General features: G+C 39.8%; 1 protein-coding gene across 4 annotated transcripts in view; it reads right to left on the reverse strand.

Annotated features, from left to right (window-relative positions):
• The window catches only part of CEP104 (centrosomal protein 104), a 57,760-nt gene that overhangs the window by 8,900 nt on the left and 28,546 nt on the right, over window positions 1–20,314 (reverse strand). For 2 of the 4 annotated variants that reach the window (XM_006161192.3, XM_006161193.3), the window contains 9 exons: window positions 18,128–18,301; window positions 12,482–12,658; window positions 9,258–9,464; window positions 8,526–8,633; window positions 6,434–6,470; window positions 5,763–5,829; window positions 3,951–4,059; window positions 1,648–1,786; window positions 1,379–1,446 (listed from right to left, as the gene is read on the reverse strand). In XM_006161192.3, the coding sequence (XP_006161254.1) occupies window positions 1,379–1,446; window positions 1,648–1,786; window positions 3,951–4,059; window positions 5,763–5,829; window positions 6,434–6,470; window positions 8,526–8,633; window positions 9,258–9,464; window positions 12,482–12,658; window positions 18,128–18,301 (1,086 nt within the window). Of the gene's footprint in view, window positions 1–1,378; window positions 1,447–1,647; window positions 1,787–3,950; window positions 4,060–5,762; window positions 5,830–6,433; window positions 6,471–8,525; window positions 8,634–9,257; window positions 9,465–12,481; window positions 12,659–18,127; window positions 18,302–20,314 lie in introns of those variants that run through there. The other 2 variants (XM_014592694.2, XM_027765422.1) reach the window with 2 other exon arrangements.

The following is a 20,314-nucleotide window of genomic DNA, read 5'->3' on the forward strand; positions in this document are numbered from 1 at the left end:
TGTTAGGAAAAAACCCAAGAGAATGGACCTATTTAAAAGCATATCAACTAGTCACAATGTGTGAGCCCCTTGGATCCTCATAAACAAATGCTTCTGAAATTATGAGATAATTGGTAATGTGAGCAACAGCTGGAAGGCTGAGATAATGCTAGAGTGGCTACATAACAAGTCCTTATTTTGGAAGCTCTATATTGGAAAACTGGCAGATGAAGCGATACGCTGTCTGAATTTCCTTACCATAACTGAGAGAAGAGCACATGGCAGGGGTGAGGTACAGATGGAACAACACTGGCTGAGTTGATAATTACTCAAGCAGGGTGACTGGTGCATGAAGAGTTTCTTTTACTCTTTTGTGTATTTTGTAATGTATTGAAAATGTTCTGAGAAAGCAAGACCATTGAATTACTGGCAGAGACAAAAGGCTGAGAGTATGACCAAAAGACAGTCTGTCTTCCCTCTATTTGGTATGTGAGTTTTTGTGGTCAAGGGAAAGCTGCAGAGCATTGCTAGAGATGAGCCATTTTGTGGGTCCCAGAAGGCAGGAACAAAGAAAGCCTAGTAGCAGGACATAGTACGTGGACTGCAAGTGGCAATAGCTATGGAAGCTGGAATAGAAGTGGCTAAGTCAGATTCAGGTCTCCAAAACTGTGCCTTGGAGGTGGGAGGTTCTCCCAGTGCTGAGCATTCACTAAAAGGCACAAAAAGAGCTTTACCAGCCAGGCAGATTAGCCAGACAACCAGAGTAACAGACTTGAAGCCCTGTTCCCTATTCGTTGCTCCAATACTAGAGAAGCAGAGTCCTCTGGTGGGGAAGGAGAAAGGGGGTGTGGAAGACACTGCCCCTCCTCACCAAGCCTGCCAAGTCAGTGTAGCTTGGACTGGGACAGGGAGGAAGGCTTGAAATCAGATAGGAGATAAATTAAACTAAACTAAACTGGGCTAAGTTTTATTAATCAAAAGGGACCAGAGTGCTATAAAATCTGGCCAAGATGCCATTTATGCTCTCAATATATATTAGGCTGTTGAGAAAGTCATGATGCACTTCTGTTTAGAAAAATGTGTCATGGCTTTCCCGACAACCTAGTAGCTGAAAGCAATGACCAGAAAAAACATAAAACTATTTCATACTTTTAGCCGAATGAATTGAGACTCCTTGAATAAACCATGTATAGTGGTCTGGGAGGGAATAACATGAACGCATAGGTAAATGGAACAGCTGCTAAGACAGATAAAACAGAAACACTGCACTCCCTGAACTGTGTGTGTGTGTGTGTGTCACCTTAGCGGTGGTCTAGCCCTAGTAACATTATCATAATCGTCATCTGAAGGTGTGTTCATTACTTTTGTGTTAGTCACTTCCACAAGTTAGGCCCCTCACCTCTTCTCCAGGAGTGAAATTCTCATGGCACAAAGGACACCGGTTTGCCAACTTCTCTGATTTGGCAGCTGAAACAATTTCAATGAAAGATTTGGTTACTCCTAGGAAATTTCAAGAGAGGGGAAAAAGCAGGACATACTGCCTCATGTCTGTTAGACACTCCATATTCTCACAAAGGCCTTTGCAGGCACCCGGTCAGCAGTTTGACCTATCTCAAGGAGGACACCTAGTGACCAGAGGGTATGGAGAGTCTAAGAAGATGCACTCACGGTTACAATCCTTTGCTTTGATGTGTCTGGGTAGTTCATCCTTTAAAACAGCCTCGCTGCAGCGATAACACTTTCCAAAACAGTCTCTTTTGTCACATTCTGTCAGCAAGTGCTCTGTTAGGCTGGATATCTCAACAACCTGTACCCCAAAACACAAAATAAAGCATGTTACAGAAAATTCTGAAGTGTCTTGCCATGGCCAACCTCCATAGGCAGTGTGCTTGCTTCCTTTGCTTATAGAAATCCAGTATAGCCTTTCTGTGTCACTTCTATGTGAAGGTAAGCCACACAGAAGGTAAGCCACACAGTGTCTGTAATCATCTATTTCACTTTGCTGAAGACCTTGTGTCCTTTCCATACCTTAGTATAGTATCAAGGTCACTGCTAAGAGGTGAGGATGGAGGTAGCTATGGCCAATTTATGAGTGACACTTGTTTCAGGAGTGGAACAGTTCAGTTGGTAAGTGTGTGGCCCTGGGTTCAAAGACTGGCTCCCCACTATTTCTAAGAGTGTATAAAGAAATAGGATCACAAAAGAGTGATTTTTTTTGCCACTTTGATGGGAATGATTTATATATACACATACCCTAATACCTTATTCCATGGGACTTCACACAGTACTAGGGAAGCCAGCAATCCAGAGTCCACACACTGTCAAGGTAAGGAATAACTGCTCTAAGAACAGGATCTGCTCATTCGTACTTTTCCCCATAAGCTTGAAAGAGTCCCAAGATAAAAGAAAGAAGTCCACTCTCCTTTTTGTTTCTCTCCTTATTAAAAGGAGGGCCCAATGTATCAGATATGAGATTAAAAACTAGTGGCCCGGGGAGATTTAATAGGACACAAAAAGTATGAACCATAGTGGCCAGCAGGTGGCATGGTGGTTAAGCGTGCTGGACTTCCATATGGCTGACTGGGGTTTGAGTCTCAGACCTGGCTGCTTGCTTTCTCACTTTCTTTTTTTTTTTCTTTTTTGGAGAGGTTTTTGCTATAGGGTGCGTGCGCTCGCCAGACAGACAGAGAGAGACAGAGTGACAGAAAGCAAGAAATCACCCCCCAGGGGGATGGCCACGCCGCAATCCCTTCTCCTCCATTCTCCTCTCGGGATCTTGGGCACGCATGCACACGCGCATGGCATGGGTTTTAAGCCACCGGGTCCAGGACGCGAACCGCGGTCGACTACGTGGGAGTCCAGCGACATAGCCATTACGCTAACTGCTGGTCCCTGCTTTCTCACTTTCTCTCTCCTCTTTCTGTCCCCCACCCCCTTGTTTCTGGTCAAATTAAAAAAAAGTAAATTAAGTTAAATAATTCTAAAAGAAAAAAAGCATGTACCATAAAAAAGATTGGTACAGTAGTCACTATTAAATTGAAAAACTTCAGTTCATCAAAAGACATTAAGATAATGAAAAGATAAAATACAGAATAGGAAAAAATGGTTACAATTTACATAACCAACAAAGGGTTCACATTGGATGTATAAAGAATGACTATAAATCAATAAAAAAGGGGCAGACAACCCAATTTAGATGAGCAAAGACTAGAAGATGCTTTACAAGAGGACAGCCAATGGCCAACAGACAAATGGTGCCTCAGCTCACTGTCATCAGGGAAGTACGACCTGAGTCGTACTCACCAAGGTAGCATGTAGCACTTTCATGATGCTGCAGAGGACATGGCACCTCTCACAGCCACTGCTAGGGTACAGACTGGCACAACCACTCTGGAGCCTTACCTGGCACCAGCTCTACAAATGAGCATTGCATACCCAGCCAACCCACAATTAGGCATGCACCCAAGGAAGTATACTCTTATGTGCCCAGAAGATGTATATCATGATGTCTACGGCAACATTACAACATACCCAAACCAAATACATCCAAATCCCATAAATAGTAGAATGGAGGAATTGATTTGTATTATCCCTTCAAACAAGGGATAATACAAATCAAGAAAACAAACATGACACAAAACAGTCACATTTGTATGATCTAATTTATATAAAGCTCAAAAAGCAAGAAATACTAATCTGTGGTGTCAGGAATCAAGAAAGTGATGATTTTTGGGAAGGAACATTAGGGGCAAGGGTTATGCTCTGTGTTTATGAATGTCTACTGACCTGTGACACTTAAGAACTTATGGGTGTGTGTGTGTATGTGTGTTATTGCTTCAATGACTCCTCTAACAATTTTTCTTCTGAAAATACCAAGACCTGGGGTATCTTTGTAATTTGGCCTTTCAAAAACTGGGTGTTTAAGCTTATGTTAAGAGGCGGCCATGGCTTGCTTGTTCCCAGTACCTGACCTGTTTGCAGTGTTCACATCTTGTCAGCATGAGACAGTGCTTCCAGTAATGGAGATCCAGGCCTTCTTCTGTGAAGAATTCACTCCTTTCCCCACAAAAAATACACAAGCTAAAATGAAACAGAAAAGTAGGGAATGAGGCAAAGATCTAGATCAGTAATAGCCACTCTGTACTGGCTTCCTGAGGAAATTATCAGTCTCCCCATTCTAGCAGTTTATGCTTTCTCTCTCACCACAAGTTGCCTCCACTTGCTCTGAGAGGCCCTGGCTTAATCTCACAGGGGTTGCACAGCAGGGGCTGAATGGGTCACTTGTTACTTCATCCACAAGAGTTTTAAAATAAATTAGCTTAAGATCCTTTCATATTCTTAGTCAGCATAATCAAGCAGAAAGGATGTTTTATGTCATAGGAACTGATAAGAGGAAGACATTTCCTTTAAATTCCTTGTAGATTTTCTTTCTTCTTTTTTTAAAGAATTATTTATTAAACTTTATTTATTCATTCATTTATTTTAATTTGACCAGAGAGAGACACACAGAGAGAGAGGGAAAGTGAGAAAGCAAGCAATCAGATCCAGGACTGGAGCCATGGTCGGCCATGCGGAAGTGTCCAGTGCCTTAACCACCACACCATCTGCTGGTCCTGCTTGTAGATTTTTTTTTTTTATTATGAGAGGTTTTTTTTTGCTACAGGGTGTGTGCACTTGCCAGAAAGACAGAGAGAGACAGAGAGACAGAAAGTGAGAAATCACCCCCTAGGGGGGATGACCACACTGCAATCCCTTCTCCTCTATTCTCTTCTCGGGATCTTGGACACACACGCACACGTGCCCAGCGTGAGTTTTAAGCCACCGGGTCTGGGACTCAAACCACGGTTGACTACATAGGAGTCCAGCGACATAGCCATTATGCAAACTGCTGGTCCCCCCACTTGTAGATTTTCTTGACCACTGTACAGTAAAAAAGTATTTTACTACTATAATATTTTATGTGTGTAACAGTAATTCTGACAAATAGGCTGAAAAAGAGAGAAAGTTATCTTGACTTAAGAGTTAATGCTGGGGGACCAGCAGGTGGTGTGGTAGTTAAAGGCGCTGGATTCCCATATGGCTGACCATGGTTCGAGTCTCAGACCGGGCAGCTTAGTTTCTCCCTTCCCCTTTCTCTCTCTCTGGTCAAATTGAAAAGTAATAACAAATGGAATTAAATAAATAAATAATTTTAAAAAGGAGTTAATCCTGGTTACCTTAGAAGGCAATTTTCCTAGCCTTTAAAATCATGAGAAGACTGGGGCCAGCAGGTGGCATGGTGGTTAAGGGTGCTGGACTCCCACATAACTGAGTTCCAGACCTGGTGGTTTGCTTTCTCACTCTCCCCACCCCTATAGTCAAATTAAAATAGATGAATAAATAAATAAAGTTTAATAAAAAATAACTCTTTTTTAAAAAAATCATGAGAAGAGGAATGGCATAATGGTTATATCACTGGACTCCCATGTAGTCGACCATGGTTCAAGTCCCAGACTCTGCAGCTTAAAACTCATGCTGGGTGCATGTGCTTATGTGCCCAAGATCCCTAGAGGAGAATGGAGGAGAAAGAGTTGCGGTGTGGCCATCTCCCCTGGGGGGTCATTTTGCGCTTTCTGTCTCTCTGGCGAGTGCATGTGCCCTATAGCAAAAAAAAAAAAAAATCATGAAAAGAGCTGACTAATTTATATAATCATAACAAACTAGGAAAAACATGCTATTTTCCAGTGTTTCTATGTGGTTAGTTTCCTGATCGTTACATATGGGTTAAAGACAACTTGACTCACTTATCCAAATAATGGTTATCTGGAATTTCCAGAGCATCTGATGGAGCTGTTTTCCTTCCTTGAGGGTCTGAACAGATTGAAACAAACAAATGAAACATTTAAGTTACTTTCACTAAAAATTATTTTCAAATTCTCCAGGAAAACCATTGCTACTTTCCCAGAAGAGTCACAATAAACCACTCCTTAATTAGTCTAGCATTAAGCTAAGCCATATAAAAAATTTTATTTCAAATTTTTAGTAACCAGTTTGATGTGAACTATATCTTTTTTTTTGGAGAGGTTTTCGCTATGGGGTGCGTGCGCTCGCCAGAAAGAGAGAGAGAGACAGACAGAAAGCGAGAAATCACTCCCCAGAGGGGATGGTCACGCCGCAATCCCTTCTCCTCCATTCTCCTCTCGGGATCTTGGGCACGCACGCACACGTGCCCCGGCATGAGTTTTAAGCCACCGGGTCCGGGACGCGAACCGCGGCCGACTACGTAGGAGTCCAGCGATACAGCCATTATGCTAACTGCTGGTTCCCTGAACTATATCTTTAAAATACCATACAACCTAAAAAAGTATTTTACTTCCAGCTCTTAAGTCTGAAATGTAGTATGTGTTCATCAGATATTAGATGAATGAATGAAAGTGGTTTCCATGTAGAGTTTCTATGACATGTATTTACGTACCTTGGTTCTTTGGTCTCACTGTATCACTCTCTTTTTCCTAAGATGCAAAAACAGAAAGGTCAGGGACAAATTACTGTGGTCTAACCTAAAGTCAACCCAGGATACATTTTGATCCTGAAAGCATGTTCCTAGGTTTTGTTTCAAGATTTCTACAAAAAAACAGTGCTCACTGGAGAGACAGAGAGGAAAAGTGAGAAATCACACACCAGTGGGGATGGCTACCCCACAATCCCACATCTTCCATTCTCCTCTCAGGATTTTGGGCATGCACACATATGCACCTAGTGTGTTTTTTCAAGCTGCTGGATCTGGACTCAAGCCGTGGAGTCTGCCATGTGGGATCCAGTGCTGTAACCACCAAGCCATCTGCTGGCCCCAAATAAAACTTTTTGAAAGTGTTATCAATACTCTAGTCCTCTTGTAAGTCCCTTCTCCTCAGCATCTTGGCCCCACCACTCCATGGAAATGGCTCTTGTTCAGGCCACCAATCTCCTCTAAGTGGCTTGCCCATCATTACTTTACTATCACACATGAGTTCTCAGTAACACATGATATGGATAGTCACTCCTTTCTCAGTCTGGCTCCCTCTCATGTCACTGGTTGCTCCCTTATTCATGGTATGGCTCTTTGCTCCAGGACTCTGCATTCTGATTGCTCCTCCTTACTGTTTGCCCATACTCCAATAGCATTATTGTCTAGTTCCCAGGCTTCAAACATACTTCCTTCTTTAGGACCCAAAACTGACACCTTCAGCTGAGACCTCTCTCCACTTAGATTTCAATAGTTGCCATAAAATTCACCTCTATAAACTAAACAGCTTTCCCTCCCTCTCCAGCCTATTCCTTTCCAAACCACTACATCTGGTCTTAAGGTTGGACAATGAATCCAACCTGCCTCCCATGTGGTTCCAACCTGCATAGCAGTGTCTTAGCAGCATCTGCTCCTGCAGATGGGCCCCTTGGATGGATTTCTGGTACTCTCTCCACTTATCTCTAATGTCCACGTTGTTCCTGTGCATCAACCACAGCGGCTTCCCTGCTGCTCTGACCTCCAGGGCCTTTGCACTTGTAGTTCTCTGCTCTTTCTCAGTGACCTGGAGGCTGTTCTTCCATCTCCTGCAGGTCTGTACTCAGTGAGCCCCACTAGCCACGATACTGCCATATGCTACCCTTCCCTTCAGAACTTTGTTATCTGCTTTAGTTTTCTCTCTAGCATATCATTGACTCCTTTTTACACTGTATAGTTTTGTCATTTATCCTGTTTACTGCCCGATTCTAGTCTGGGAGCAGAAGGTCCATGAGGGCAAAAATTTCTGTCTGTTTAGTCTCCATCCACTTACAACTCTCTAGGGAGGGATTTCTTCTATTCACAAGAAGCTAATTTTAAAAAATAATAAAGATAAAGATAATATTTACATAATCCCATGTAAAGTAAATCAAAAATGCTGTGTATCTATATAACAAAACCAATTTCAACTTAAAGCACAAAGAAGAACATTTTTCATATGCCTTTAAACCATCAACATGTCTTCCTTTGAGAGTTTTCTGTTCAGATCAATTGCCCATTTTAAAAATGGATTATTATTACTTTTTTTGGTGAGCTGTTTGAGCTTCCTACATATTCAGGTTATCAATCCCTTATCTGAAATATAGCTTGTAAATATTTTCTCCCATTCTATATGTTGTCTATTTATTTATTGTTTCCTTTGCTGTATACAAGTTATTTTTGGCTTAATATAATCCCATCTGTCTAATTTTGGTGGTGGTGCCTATGCTTTAGGGGTCTTATTTAAGAAATCTTTGCTTAAAATCAGAAATTAGGGCCAGCAGGTGGCATGGTGGTTAAGGTGCTAGATTACCACATGATTGACTACAGTCTGAGTCTCAGACTTGGCAGCTTGCCTTTTCACTTTTTCTCTCTGTCTCTTTGGTGAGTACCTGTGTCCTGTAGCAAATTAAAAAATTATAATGATGGTGATAAATAAAATTAAATGGATAATTATTTTTAAAAACTCAGAAATTATACAGACCAAAAAAATAAAAGAAAGAAAAAGAAAATGCACATTGATGGAACGTATGTTAACTTTTCTAACCTGGACTTCAGCCTGAATTTCTTTTAGTGCTGCCAACTGCCCTTGTAAAGCTTTAATTTCTTCTTTCTTTTGCTTTTCTGCTTCTTCGGTAGCTGCTTTTTTCTGTGCCTGGTAAGAAAATGATTCTTCCTTTAGAATAGTTTTTTCAAATCATCTTAGAAATTGGGAGACAAATTATGTTTTTATACATTATAATATTCACTAAGACTAATAATATAACTGGGGTTAAAAGTAAAAAATTCAGATTAACTTAATAGGTAAACTGCAAATGTCAGGGACCAGCAGATGGTGGAAACGTTACATTGCTGGACTCCCATGTAGTCAACTGTGGTTCGAGTCCCAAACCCGGCAACTTAAAACTCATGCTGGGTGTATGTGTGTTCATGCCTAAGATTCTGAGAGGAGAATGGAGAAGGGATTGCAGGGTGGCCATCCCCCCCCCAGGGGTTAATTTCTTGCTTTCTGTCTCTCTCGTGAGTGTATGCACCCTATAGCAAAAATCTCTCAAAACAAAAGAAAACACTGCAAATATCCTTATTGATATCATTATTCCTGTTTATATGTTGGGAAACTGAGAGTCATAGGTAAAAAGTAGAGGATCTGAATTCAGGGAACCAATATTCTTAGTATATTTATGCTTCCCATGGACATGGCTCATAATCTGTTACTTACTGATATACTAAGTAACATCTTAACTGTAGGACTAGATCATATGTCATTGAAGTAACTTACCCTAATTTCAGCGTCTGAAGGTCTGCCATCTATTTTAGCAAATCCCTCAAAAATTGTTTTGTAGAGAACATTCTTGCGTGTGTTGTTATCATCTGGAGGAAGGTACTCTAGAATGTAAGCCTGGTGGTGTTTATACATGTCCAAAATAATTCTAACTGCTGTTTCTCGAACCTCATATACTCTATGCTCCAGGGCACTCACTGAAAACTAAAAATAAAGTTTGGAGGATTTTTGTTGTTAATGATTCTTAGGATAATGAAGTTAATTTTTTCCAGCATAAAAGAAATATAGGCATTTTACAAAAATTTTTTAAAAAATAAGAAAAACATATAACATACACAGAGTTCCACATTAAGAATTTTTCACTTAGTTGATCTTACATACATAGTTAAACTCATGTTGTATATTCCATTTGCATTTGCTTTTTTCTACTCAACCTCTCAAGCATTTTTTAGGTTATATCCTTCCATAAACATCATACTAAGTACTATAAAATATTCCACCCATAACTAAAGGGGAAATATAGCAAACCTTAGGCTCCACCATCTAGTATTTAGTATTTAACTGTTAAAATTTCACCATGCTTGTTTGGATCTGTTTGTTTGTTTTTAAAAATAAAACACTGTGGCTATTATAAAATTTCCTTTTGTAAGTCTCCCATCCTCCTTGGAGGCATCACTCTCCTGAAATTGCGGTGCAAGCTGTCATCCATACGTTTCTTTTACTACAAAGTGTACATAGTCATTGGTGTCTATGTGTATACATGGACACAGTTTTTTTTTTTAAACATATAAGCATTATACTGTGCTTATCACTCTAAAGCTTTTTTTCTTACTTAACATAATGTTTTACATATCCAAGCATGTACTTGATCTATTTCATTCATTTTAAGTGTTCTACGGTGTTATGATTACAAACATACAACATTTGTATCTAGTCCCAGACTGACATGAACATTGTTATGCTTAGAAAATGGACATCCCCCCAATGATCTTTTGGGCATTATGTTTCTTGGTTCCTAGTCTTCCTTGGTCTGAGACTTCAATGGATTAGCCTGAACTATATATTCTCAGGTTCTAGCCAAGACCTTATCATTTACAGTCACTGTACCACCTCCAAAATTATTGATCTTAAAGATCTCATACTCTTCTCACCACCTTCCACTTTGTAGCTTAGTTTTTCTTATACTCCTTCCCTGACAATTCTTCAATCCCATTGGACTGTCAGTCTGTCCCACCACCTGTCATCCATCATCTCTCTCAACTTCTTGCACCCTCTATGTCCAGCTAGTCTTGTACCATTTATCATTAGTCTCTTCTGGCATTCATGCATGACATCAAAATTCCGGACCCCTTCTCTCTTCTCTGTATCACCAGGCAAAACTGAATGTGATTGCAGGTATCAGAATCATGTCAGCAGGTTTCACTATGGACTTAGGGCCATACATCTCAAGGGGACCCTGGGCACTGCACAGCCCACTGACTACAGCATAGCTCTGCCAATCCACTCTGACTTCAAGGTCAGGATTTTATACTCTCCTCCCTCTCAATTCTCCAATATTCATTCTGGGCTTGAAGCCAACCTCCTCCTGTGTAGAGCATGGCTCATCCCTGTTACAGTGTGGGCCAGTGCTTCTGTTGTACATTGGCCAATGTGCGGGCCCAATCAAGGACTCAGCTCCTGCTACTCCCTATCTTCTATCTTTATTAATTTTTCCTTTTTTTTTTTCCAGCTGTGTGGTTCATTCCCACCAGAATTAGATGGATCAAAACATGACTATGTTCTTAACAAACCAATTTCCCTTTCTTCCTTGGTGCATAGCTACATCATACTTCTTAGTTCCTTGGTAGTTGGAATGGGGTCACATTGGTCAATGTGCATGTGGTTGGGAGTGGCTTAATCCATAAAAACCTTCTGTGAACAATACTCTGGTCACTTTTGCTTTACTCAGTTACCTTGGGGGTCACATGGGAAAGTTAGTAGCATTATAGCTAAAGGAAACTGAGTATCCAAATGACTATGTGAGCAGAGTACCCTCAATCTTTGCAAACTGTATTAGATCATAACAAGAAAGGTCCATAAGGTTTTATTAGGCTAAGCTACTGACATTTTAGTGTTTGTTACTGTATTATAGCTTCCTATAACTGATGCTTAAATTGGCATCTTGAAGTGGGATGCTACTAGAAGAATATAACTATGTAGGGCAGGCTACACAGTTCTGTGGTAGAGAACAAAGAAACTGACCTTGGAGGCAGGAAAGATGGTGATACCATGTTATGCTGGGCAAAACAGTTTCTACTACTTTTGTCAGCTATGACTTAGAAGGTACACTATGGGCCTATAAGGCTGGTAGTACTAGGAGAAATGCATGGAAATAATTAGAACCCTGGTATGTTTGGACTACAACTGGCTGCCTTTGAGAAGTTCAACAACAGAAAGAGATGTACTCAGGATAGAATTGGCAGCTTGCAATCAGAAACGAAAAGAACTTGTTTCTCTGAGTAAGATGGGACACATTGGTAGGCCTGAGCAGAGAAGGAATATGATTTAACCTGTGCTCATGGCAGAGGTCTTATGGCTGTGCTGAAAACAGTATGCAGCAGGCAGGGATAGAAGTGGAAAGTCCACTGAGGACCCTGTGTCAATAATCCAGGTAAGAGATGATGACTACACCTGGATGGTAGCAATAGAGGTGTGAGATCTGGTCAGGTTCTGGATGTGTTTATAGGAAGAGCTCAAAGCAATTTGTTGACTGAGGTTTGGGACAGAGAATCGAAGATGACTGCAGAGTTTACAGCATGAGCAAAGAGAATAATGGAGTTGTCATTTAGAGAAATGGCCAAGGTGCTTGCTACACAGTTGGAGCTATATTTTCAACATTTTAGAACCAGTTAAGTATGGAATTTTTGACTGGCAGAAAATTTCTCTTATAGCTTCCGTGGTTTCATTAAGTTGTCCAAAGGACAAAATACATATGCTTATATACAATTATATTCCCTATTACACCACAGTTGTTATCTCTTATATACAAAGAAATGCTTTTTATGACTTGTTTTCTACCATGTACAAAGATCTGTATACATCATACACCAACTACTGAAATTACAAATAGCAGAAGATTGCAGGTACCCTCACTGGTTAGGTGAAATTGAAAATTTTTCTGAAATCATTCACTCACTTATTCATTCATTCAACAGACATTGATTAGACATGGTCCCACTTACCTTCATCACATTGTCAATGGTGAAGCCTGAGTTCCCAGTGCCCAGGTCTTTCAGCAGCCGGGCCAAGAGGTCCATCTGACTCATTGCCAGATGAACTGAAGAGTTTGCTTTTAATGGCTGTACCAAGTAAGATGGAATAATTTGGAGAGACTTAACTTCCTTGAACAAGGCCATCTCCTATAAAAGTCAATATAATTTGCTGTTACTGAAAAATGCTATAGGCAATTAAGTAAAATTTAGCATGATTTTCAAACTTACATTGATGGAAAAAAATAGAGAAATAAAAAACTGATAGCAACAAATGGCAGTAAATGACCAATAAACTCATATTTCAATTTAAAGCATAGTAACAGAAATGAAAATTTGAAGCATAAGAAATAAAAGAATGGGGGACTGGCAGTTAGCATAATGGCTATGTCGCTGGATTCCCACGTAGTCGACTGCGGTTTGCATTCCGGACCCGGTGGCTTAAAACTCACACCGGGTGCATGTGCATGCGTGCCCAAGATCCCAAGAGGAGAATGTGTGGAGTGGCCATCCCCCTGGGGGGTGATTTCTCGCTTTCTGTCTCTCTGTCTCTCTCTGTCTGTCTGGCGAGTGCACACGCCCTAAAGCAAAAAAAATAAATAAATAAAATAAATAAATAAATAAATAAATAAAAGAAAGAAAAGTATGGTCATTTGAAGATTAATAAAAAGTTTACAGAAAATGTCAAAACTTGAAGATTTCTGTGCTCAGTTACTCAACCTCATGAAAAATGTTTTCTAATTTCTAAAATTCTAAGTTAGTTTTGCTGCTAGAGTCATCATTATTTTAGCATTTATTAAATGTCAACCAAGAGTAGCCCTGGTGTTTAAGGTGGCTGGATCCCACATGACCAACTGAGTGGTTCAAGTCCTGGACCTGGTGGCTTGAAAACATGCTGGACATTTGTGTGTACCCAAAATCCAAAGAGGAGATTAGAGGAGAAGGGACTGTGGTGTGAGCATCCCCCTGGGCAGTGCTTCTTGACATTCCCTCTCTGTTTTTCTCTCTCTCTGGCAAGCGCATGAGTCCTGCAGCAAATTTAAGACATAAATGAGGAAAAAAAAAGAATGGTAACAATCAAAGCTCTCCAGTTAATATCATTACTAGTGTGTTAAAATGGAAAAGTATGATTATATATCTTAATGTCTCTAAGCACATGTTTTTATAATTAAATTAATATTTGGTCTGTAAGTGACTCTGTATAAATAAATGAATGACAAAAGGAGAATAAGAACATTCCTCAGACAACTGAAGATTTTCTGCCCAGACTTTACCCTCCTGACTCCAAGATCTAGTAGGACAGCCCAATCACAAGTCATCTACATTTGAACTCTGAGTGGCCCTTTTCAGGGTTTAGGAAAATTGAAGATTTTCTGCCCAGACTTCAACTTCCTGACCCCAAGATCTAGTAGGGTCAGAATAATCCTCAATTCTCATGGAATCTGCTACACAAAGGGAGAAAAATGAAACCACAGAGAGATTGCCAAACCCTTCTCCTGCATGCTTCTGACCTCAGATTTAACTCCAAAAATTAGGAAAAAACATATAATCCATCAGATGACCAGAAACCACCACAGAGGCACAAGAAGTATGAAAAGCCAAGAAAATACCTCCCCTATGTGAAAGGAATAACTCTTCATCCTTCACAGGCAGTACAATGGAGTTTGTGGAAATGTCAGATACAGAATTTAGAATATTCATAGGGGACCAGCAGTTAGCATAATGGCTATGTCACTGGAAGCCATGTAGCCAACAGCGGTTCGAGTCCCAGACCCGGTGGCTTAAACTCACACTGGGCGCGTGTGTGTGCGTACCCAAGATCCCAAGAGGAGAATGGAGGAGAAGGGATTGCGGTGTGGTCATCTCCCCTGGGGGTGATTTCTTACTTTCTGTCTCTCTCTGTCTTTCTGGCAAGCACATGTGCACTATAGCAAAGACCTCTCAAAAAAAAAAAAAAATCCCTTGAAAAAGAGAATAATATACGAGTAATACTAGATCCCATTAAACGCTAGACCATCCGGATAATCAGTATCCCAGAAGGTGAAGAAATTAATAAGGGCATTGATAATCTGTTCCATGAAATCCTGAAAGAAAACTTTTAGATCTAGAGAGGCATTCAAATATCCAGACCCAAGAAATACAAAGAGCCCCACATACAATCAACCCAAGAAGATCTTCTCTAAGGCACATCATAGCCAGATTCACCAATACCAGAGACAGAGAAAAGACACTAAAATTGGCAAGAGAGAAACATCAAGGTACTTTCAAAGGATATCCTATCAGGCTTACATCAGACTTCTCATAGGAAACAATGCGAGCAAGGAAAGAATGGGAAAAAGAAATTCAAAGTGTTAACTGAAAAACAATTTCGGGGACCAGCAGTTAGCGTAATGGCTTTATCGCTGGACTCCCATGTAGTCGACTGCGGTTCAAGTCCCGGACCCGGGACTTAAACTCACGCCGGGCGCGTGTGTGTGCTTGCCCAAGATCCCGAGAGGAGAATAAAGGAGAAGGGATTGCAGCGTGGCCATCCCCCCGGGGGGTGATTTCTCGCTTTCTGTCTCTCTATCTCTCTCTGTCTGGCGAGCGCACGTGCCCTATAGCAAAAACCTCAAAAAAAAAAAAAAAAAAGAAAGAAAAAAAGAAAAACAATTTCGACCAAGAATACTATACCAAGCAAGATTATCCTTCATAAGGGAAGAAAAGACAAAAACATTCTCAGATAAACAAAACCTGAAAGAATTTACCAACACCAGACCAGCTCTCCAAGAAATTCTGAAGGGAGTGTTATACTAGGAAAACTAAGGTCAGACACAAAGAAATAAGAGTACCAAAAACCAAGAGAATGGCCAACTTAATGGTAGAGAGAAGTCTGGAAAGATCAATAATAACATGGAATGCTAACTTCCAGAATTTAAACTGAAAAATTAGACCACAGTAACACTGCAAATTTAACAGAAGAGAGATTAATTACATGAGACTGAACTGGTGATATAGAATTTTAAGACTTTTGACTAAAACATTACTGATTTTCTTCTATGCTTTGTTTTCCAATTTAAGGATCTTTGTCTTCTCTTGTACTCTTGATAGGGTCATCTACCTATTGTTCGAACTGAATCCTAACCTTTTTCCTAGCTTTAAGTCTCATGCAAATTTCTCTTAACATTACTTGATTTTGATCTATTAAAACTAAAACTTTTTCTTAAAATTAAAAAAAATGCATAAAAAATACCTATTTAATGACTGCAGTAAGCTATATAGTCCCAACTAGGTACTACTTTATGTTTATTCTATCCACTGAGGTTTATGCCTAAACTCAGACATATGTTCATAGGTATTATATATCAGCTGCACTTGCTACTGAAAGTACTTAGATTCATTAAGACCTTTTGTGAATCAATAAAATGTGAAGGAAAAAAAAGGCATGGAAAGCAACTGTAGATATGAGACAGTGTGAGAGAAGGGTTTGAAATGGCAGAGGGTGAAAGGTAGGGAATGAAGGAGGGGGAAGAAGCAAAATATATAAGAAACAAGAAATGGAAAATTATTTGTTGTCAATAAATATGGTAATATCCTTGATTGAGCAAATATCCAGTGTATTCTGGCTAGAAAATCTAATTTTGTATATTGTAATGCTGTACAGTGAACTAATGTAAACAAATAAATTAAAAATTAAAAAATAAAAAATTCTTCAGGGAATTATGAACAGTAAACTTCTTAAATGACAAATAGATGCTGCAAATATGTCTATATTCAAGGTGTATATTCAGTCAGCTAACTGGCATGCTGAATTAGTGCACAACAAGAATTTTAAACCTGCAATAAATTGCTGTAAGATGATCTCAAATAAAGAGGAAATTCTAGTACTACCAATATACTCAGAAATATGGCTTAAAAATAATTAAGGGGTGAACATTTGGTGTGGTGGTTAAGGGGTTGAACTCCCACATGGTTGACTGTGGTTTGAGTATTGGACTTGGTGGCTTGAAAATCATGCCAAGTGTGTGTGCGTACCGTGCCCAAAATCCTGACAGGAAAATGAAGGGGTTGTGGTATGACCCCCTCTCTGGGGGTCATTTTTCATTTTTCCTCTGTTTGCCTCTCTCTCTCCAGTGAGCACACATATACGGCAAAAAAAAAAATCTTTAAAAAAAATTAAGTGAAACAATATGTTCTCATTTTCTACATTTTTTGCGAAAGATGGCACCACCTCATTCTAAACTATTAATATATTAATGGACTATATTGTACTTTAGTATAACGGACTATGTTATATTGTACTATATAATACTTTAGTATTATTTATTTTTTTCTTATTCATTTTCTCTTAAATGAAACTACTATATGAAACTATTGTATTATTAGATATGTCATGATGTATTTTTCTATGTTTTTCTACATAGAAAATGCACCGCAATTTTTCCAACTCAACAGATCTATGTGATTTAGGAGAAATGATCCCTTTGAAATACTATGAAAGATTTGGATTTCTTCCTAAGATAGATATAAATTCTCACACAATTTTGTATGAAACTTGAAGTACTTCATAAAACTTTTTGAAGTCCAAATAAGGAGACTTAACTTAAAAACTCTTAGACTAGATAGATTTATTAGCTAATTTAAATACAGCAAAATATATTTCACACTACTTGTTTTAATTGTGTGCCAGGAATCTCTTATACATTTACTTCTACCTTGCTGTTTCCCACACTACCTAGCCTAAAGGAAGCATGCCTCATGAAAGAATAAAAAACATTTAGACTGACAAAGTTATATATTATTTCTTTACCCCCAAATTTTCTACTTTGATATAGTTTTCCATATATTTTAATCTATTTTAAAAATTAATAGCATATATTCGGTAATACTAGAAAAAAACAAATTGTACTTTTTTTTTTTAGAGAAAGATTTTTGCTATAGGTGTGTGCGCTTGCCAGAGAGACAGAGACAGAAAGTGAAAAATCACCCCTGCAAGGAGGGATGGCCATGCTGCAATCTTTTCTCCTCTCAGAATTTTGGGCACTCATGCACACATGCCTGTCGTGAGTTTCAAGCTATTGGGTTTGGGACTCGAACTGTGGTTGACTACATGGGAGTCCAGTGACATACCCATTATGCCATCTTCTGGCCCCAAAATTGTACATTTTAACCTAAGTTTATGTATAAGGATAAAATTCACCTTTTAGAGCATGAGGAAACTATGGTAGTGCCCCTAAGGATAACTTATAATGTGCTTGAGTAGAGACAGAATCTTATGAAGTATTAAGAGGGCTGGTCCCATAGCAAAGCAGTTAAGTGCTGTGCATGGAAAGCTAGATCCTACATGGCTGACCAAGGTTTGACTCCTGTCCCTGGCAGCTTGAAAAGCATGCCAGGTGGGTGTGCCTGTGTGCCCAGAATTCTGACAGAGTAGAGAGGTGGACCAGAAGAGATTGTGCCATAACTATGCTCCATCGGGAGGGTGCTATCTCCCTTTCTTTCTCTTGGGCAAGCATATACACCTTCTGGCAATAAACATACACATAAATATATAAATACTTGTTTTTAAACAAAGAAAGTCAGTTTATGCAGGAATATGTTTACTCTTTATGGTTTCACAATTTATGGTAAAGTTCAGACCTGAATAAAGTTTGAAGCTATAGTACGGAGGCGTGCAGAAGAATCTCCAGTTCTAGTGAGCAAAACAGGAACAGTTCTTTCCACACAGTGAGTTGTTTCAAGTTTACTCAGTTTATGTTTAGGAATATATTGTGTAATTATCATCTTCAACAATTTCAAAGAAGCCTGAAAGACCTAAAAAAAAAATTATGAAAACAGATGAGCTACTATAATGGAATTTTACCCAAAGTAAATGTGAAATTTACAATTACTAAGTAGTATTAGCATTATATTGAAAATAATGTCTTATCTGATGGGCTATGAATGGCAAAGTGAACCCTGCCTTCTAAATATGGTGGTACCTAGCATAGGGGAACATAGGCTCTTATTTCATTGTGCCATGAAGTACTCAACAAACACCCTTGATGCCAAATGTCACTCATACTTAGACAGCTCAGCTCTAGTATTTTTTTTAATATTTATTTAAATTTATTTATTATTTTTAATTTGATTAAAGAAGGAGAGACAGGAAGAAAGAGAGAGAGCAAGCCGCCAGGTCCAAGACTCAAACCATGGTCGGCCATGTGGGAGTCCAGCACCTCAACTGCCACACCACCTGCCGGCCCCTCAGCTCTAGTATTAATAGACACCATGGCCTAACTGTGAAATGTTCATTCTTTATACCCTTTCAGAGTTAAAAAATTCAATAGCAACTCCAAGTTCCTCAGGTTTCACGAAAAATAAAAACTGAAACTGAAAGTTTGTTAGTAGTGGTGAACCCATTGTCTGGAAACAAATGGCTTTGAAGACTATGAAAAAGCTGATGTTGGGGAACCAGCAGTTAGCATAATGGCTATGTCGCTGGACTCCCATGTAGTCAACCGCGGTTCGTGTCCCGGACCCGGTGGATTAAAACTCATGCCGGGCACGTGTGCGTGCGTGCCCAAGATCCTGAGAGGAGAATGGAGGAGAAGGGATTGCGGTGTGACCATCCCCCCTGGGGGGTAATTTCTCGCTTTCTGTCTCTATGTCTCCCTCGGGAGGGCCCACGGCCTATAGCGAAAAACTCTCAAAAAAAAAAAAAAAAGCTGATGCTGTTTAAGACCATAAAGAATGAACCCCCAACAAAGAGTTCACCGGGCCTTCATTGTGATCAACAGTGCATGCTGTTCTTGCTAAAGATTCTTGATCCTGAAAAAAGATTTTCTGCTGAGACTTCTTCCTCATTTATTTCTAGAAAGGCACAAACCCAGGACTGCCTCCACATGGATCCTGAACTTCAGCTGTGAATTAGTGCTTTCAGAGACTTAAAATGAAGATTTTCTGCTGAGACTTCTTCCTCACTTATTTCTACCTCTACTCACTAAGTGTCTAGACAGGTCCAAGTGAACAGGATCTAAACATCTGAATACAGCTAGGGTCAGAATATTCCTCTATTACCACTGATTCTGATGCACATAGAGTAAGAACGAACAGAAGAGAGATTGTAGATCACCTCCTCCTGCACGCCTCTGAACACTCAGACTGAACTTCAAGAATTAGAAGAAATGCACCATCCATCAGATGACTAGAAATCACCACAGGGTAACAAGAAATATGGAAAAACAATACCTCTCCTCAAAGGAAAAATAACTCCTCTTCATCCTCAGACAGTATGATGAAATTTATGGAAATATCTGATAAAGAATTCAGAATTTTCATGGTGACAAAGCTCACAGAGATTGAAAAGAGACAATGAACTGCTGAAGAGGAAGGGGAAAGGAGCTGATGAGTTTCAGGAGGTGAGAAAATTCTCGCAAGATCTAAAGAGGAATTACATACTTTAATAAAGATTCAAATGGACCTGTTAGAGATGAAGACTATAATACAGGAAGTCGAAACTTCCCTTGAAAGTATTCAAAGCATGGGACCAGCAGTTGGTGTAATGGCTATGTCGCTGGACTCTCATGTAGTTGACTGCAGTTTGAGTCTCAGACCTGGTGGCTTAAACTCACACTGGGCGTGTGTGCATGCGTGCATGCGTGCGTGCGTGCCCAAGATCCCGAGAGGAGAATGGAGAAGGGATTGCAGCGTGGCCATCCTCCCGGGGGGTGATTTCTCACTTTCTGTCTCTCTGTCTTTCTGGTGAGCACACATGCCCTATAGCAAAAACCTACCCCCCCCCCGTCCCAAAATAAAAGAGGACAGAAATGCTCTCATGATTGCCAG

This window comes from Tupaia chinensis, unplaced genomic scaffold, assembly GCF_000334495.1.
Source record: "Tupaia chinensis unplaced genomic scaffold, TupChi_1.0 Scaffold138365_1, whole genome shotgun sequence".
Taxonomy (NCBI): Eukaryota; Metazoa; Chordata; class Mammalia; order Scandentia; family Tupaiidae; genus Tupaia; species Tupaia belangeri.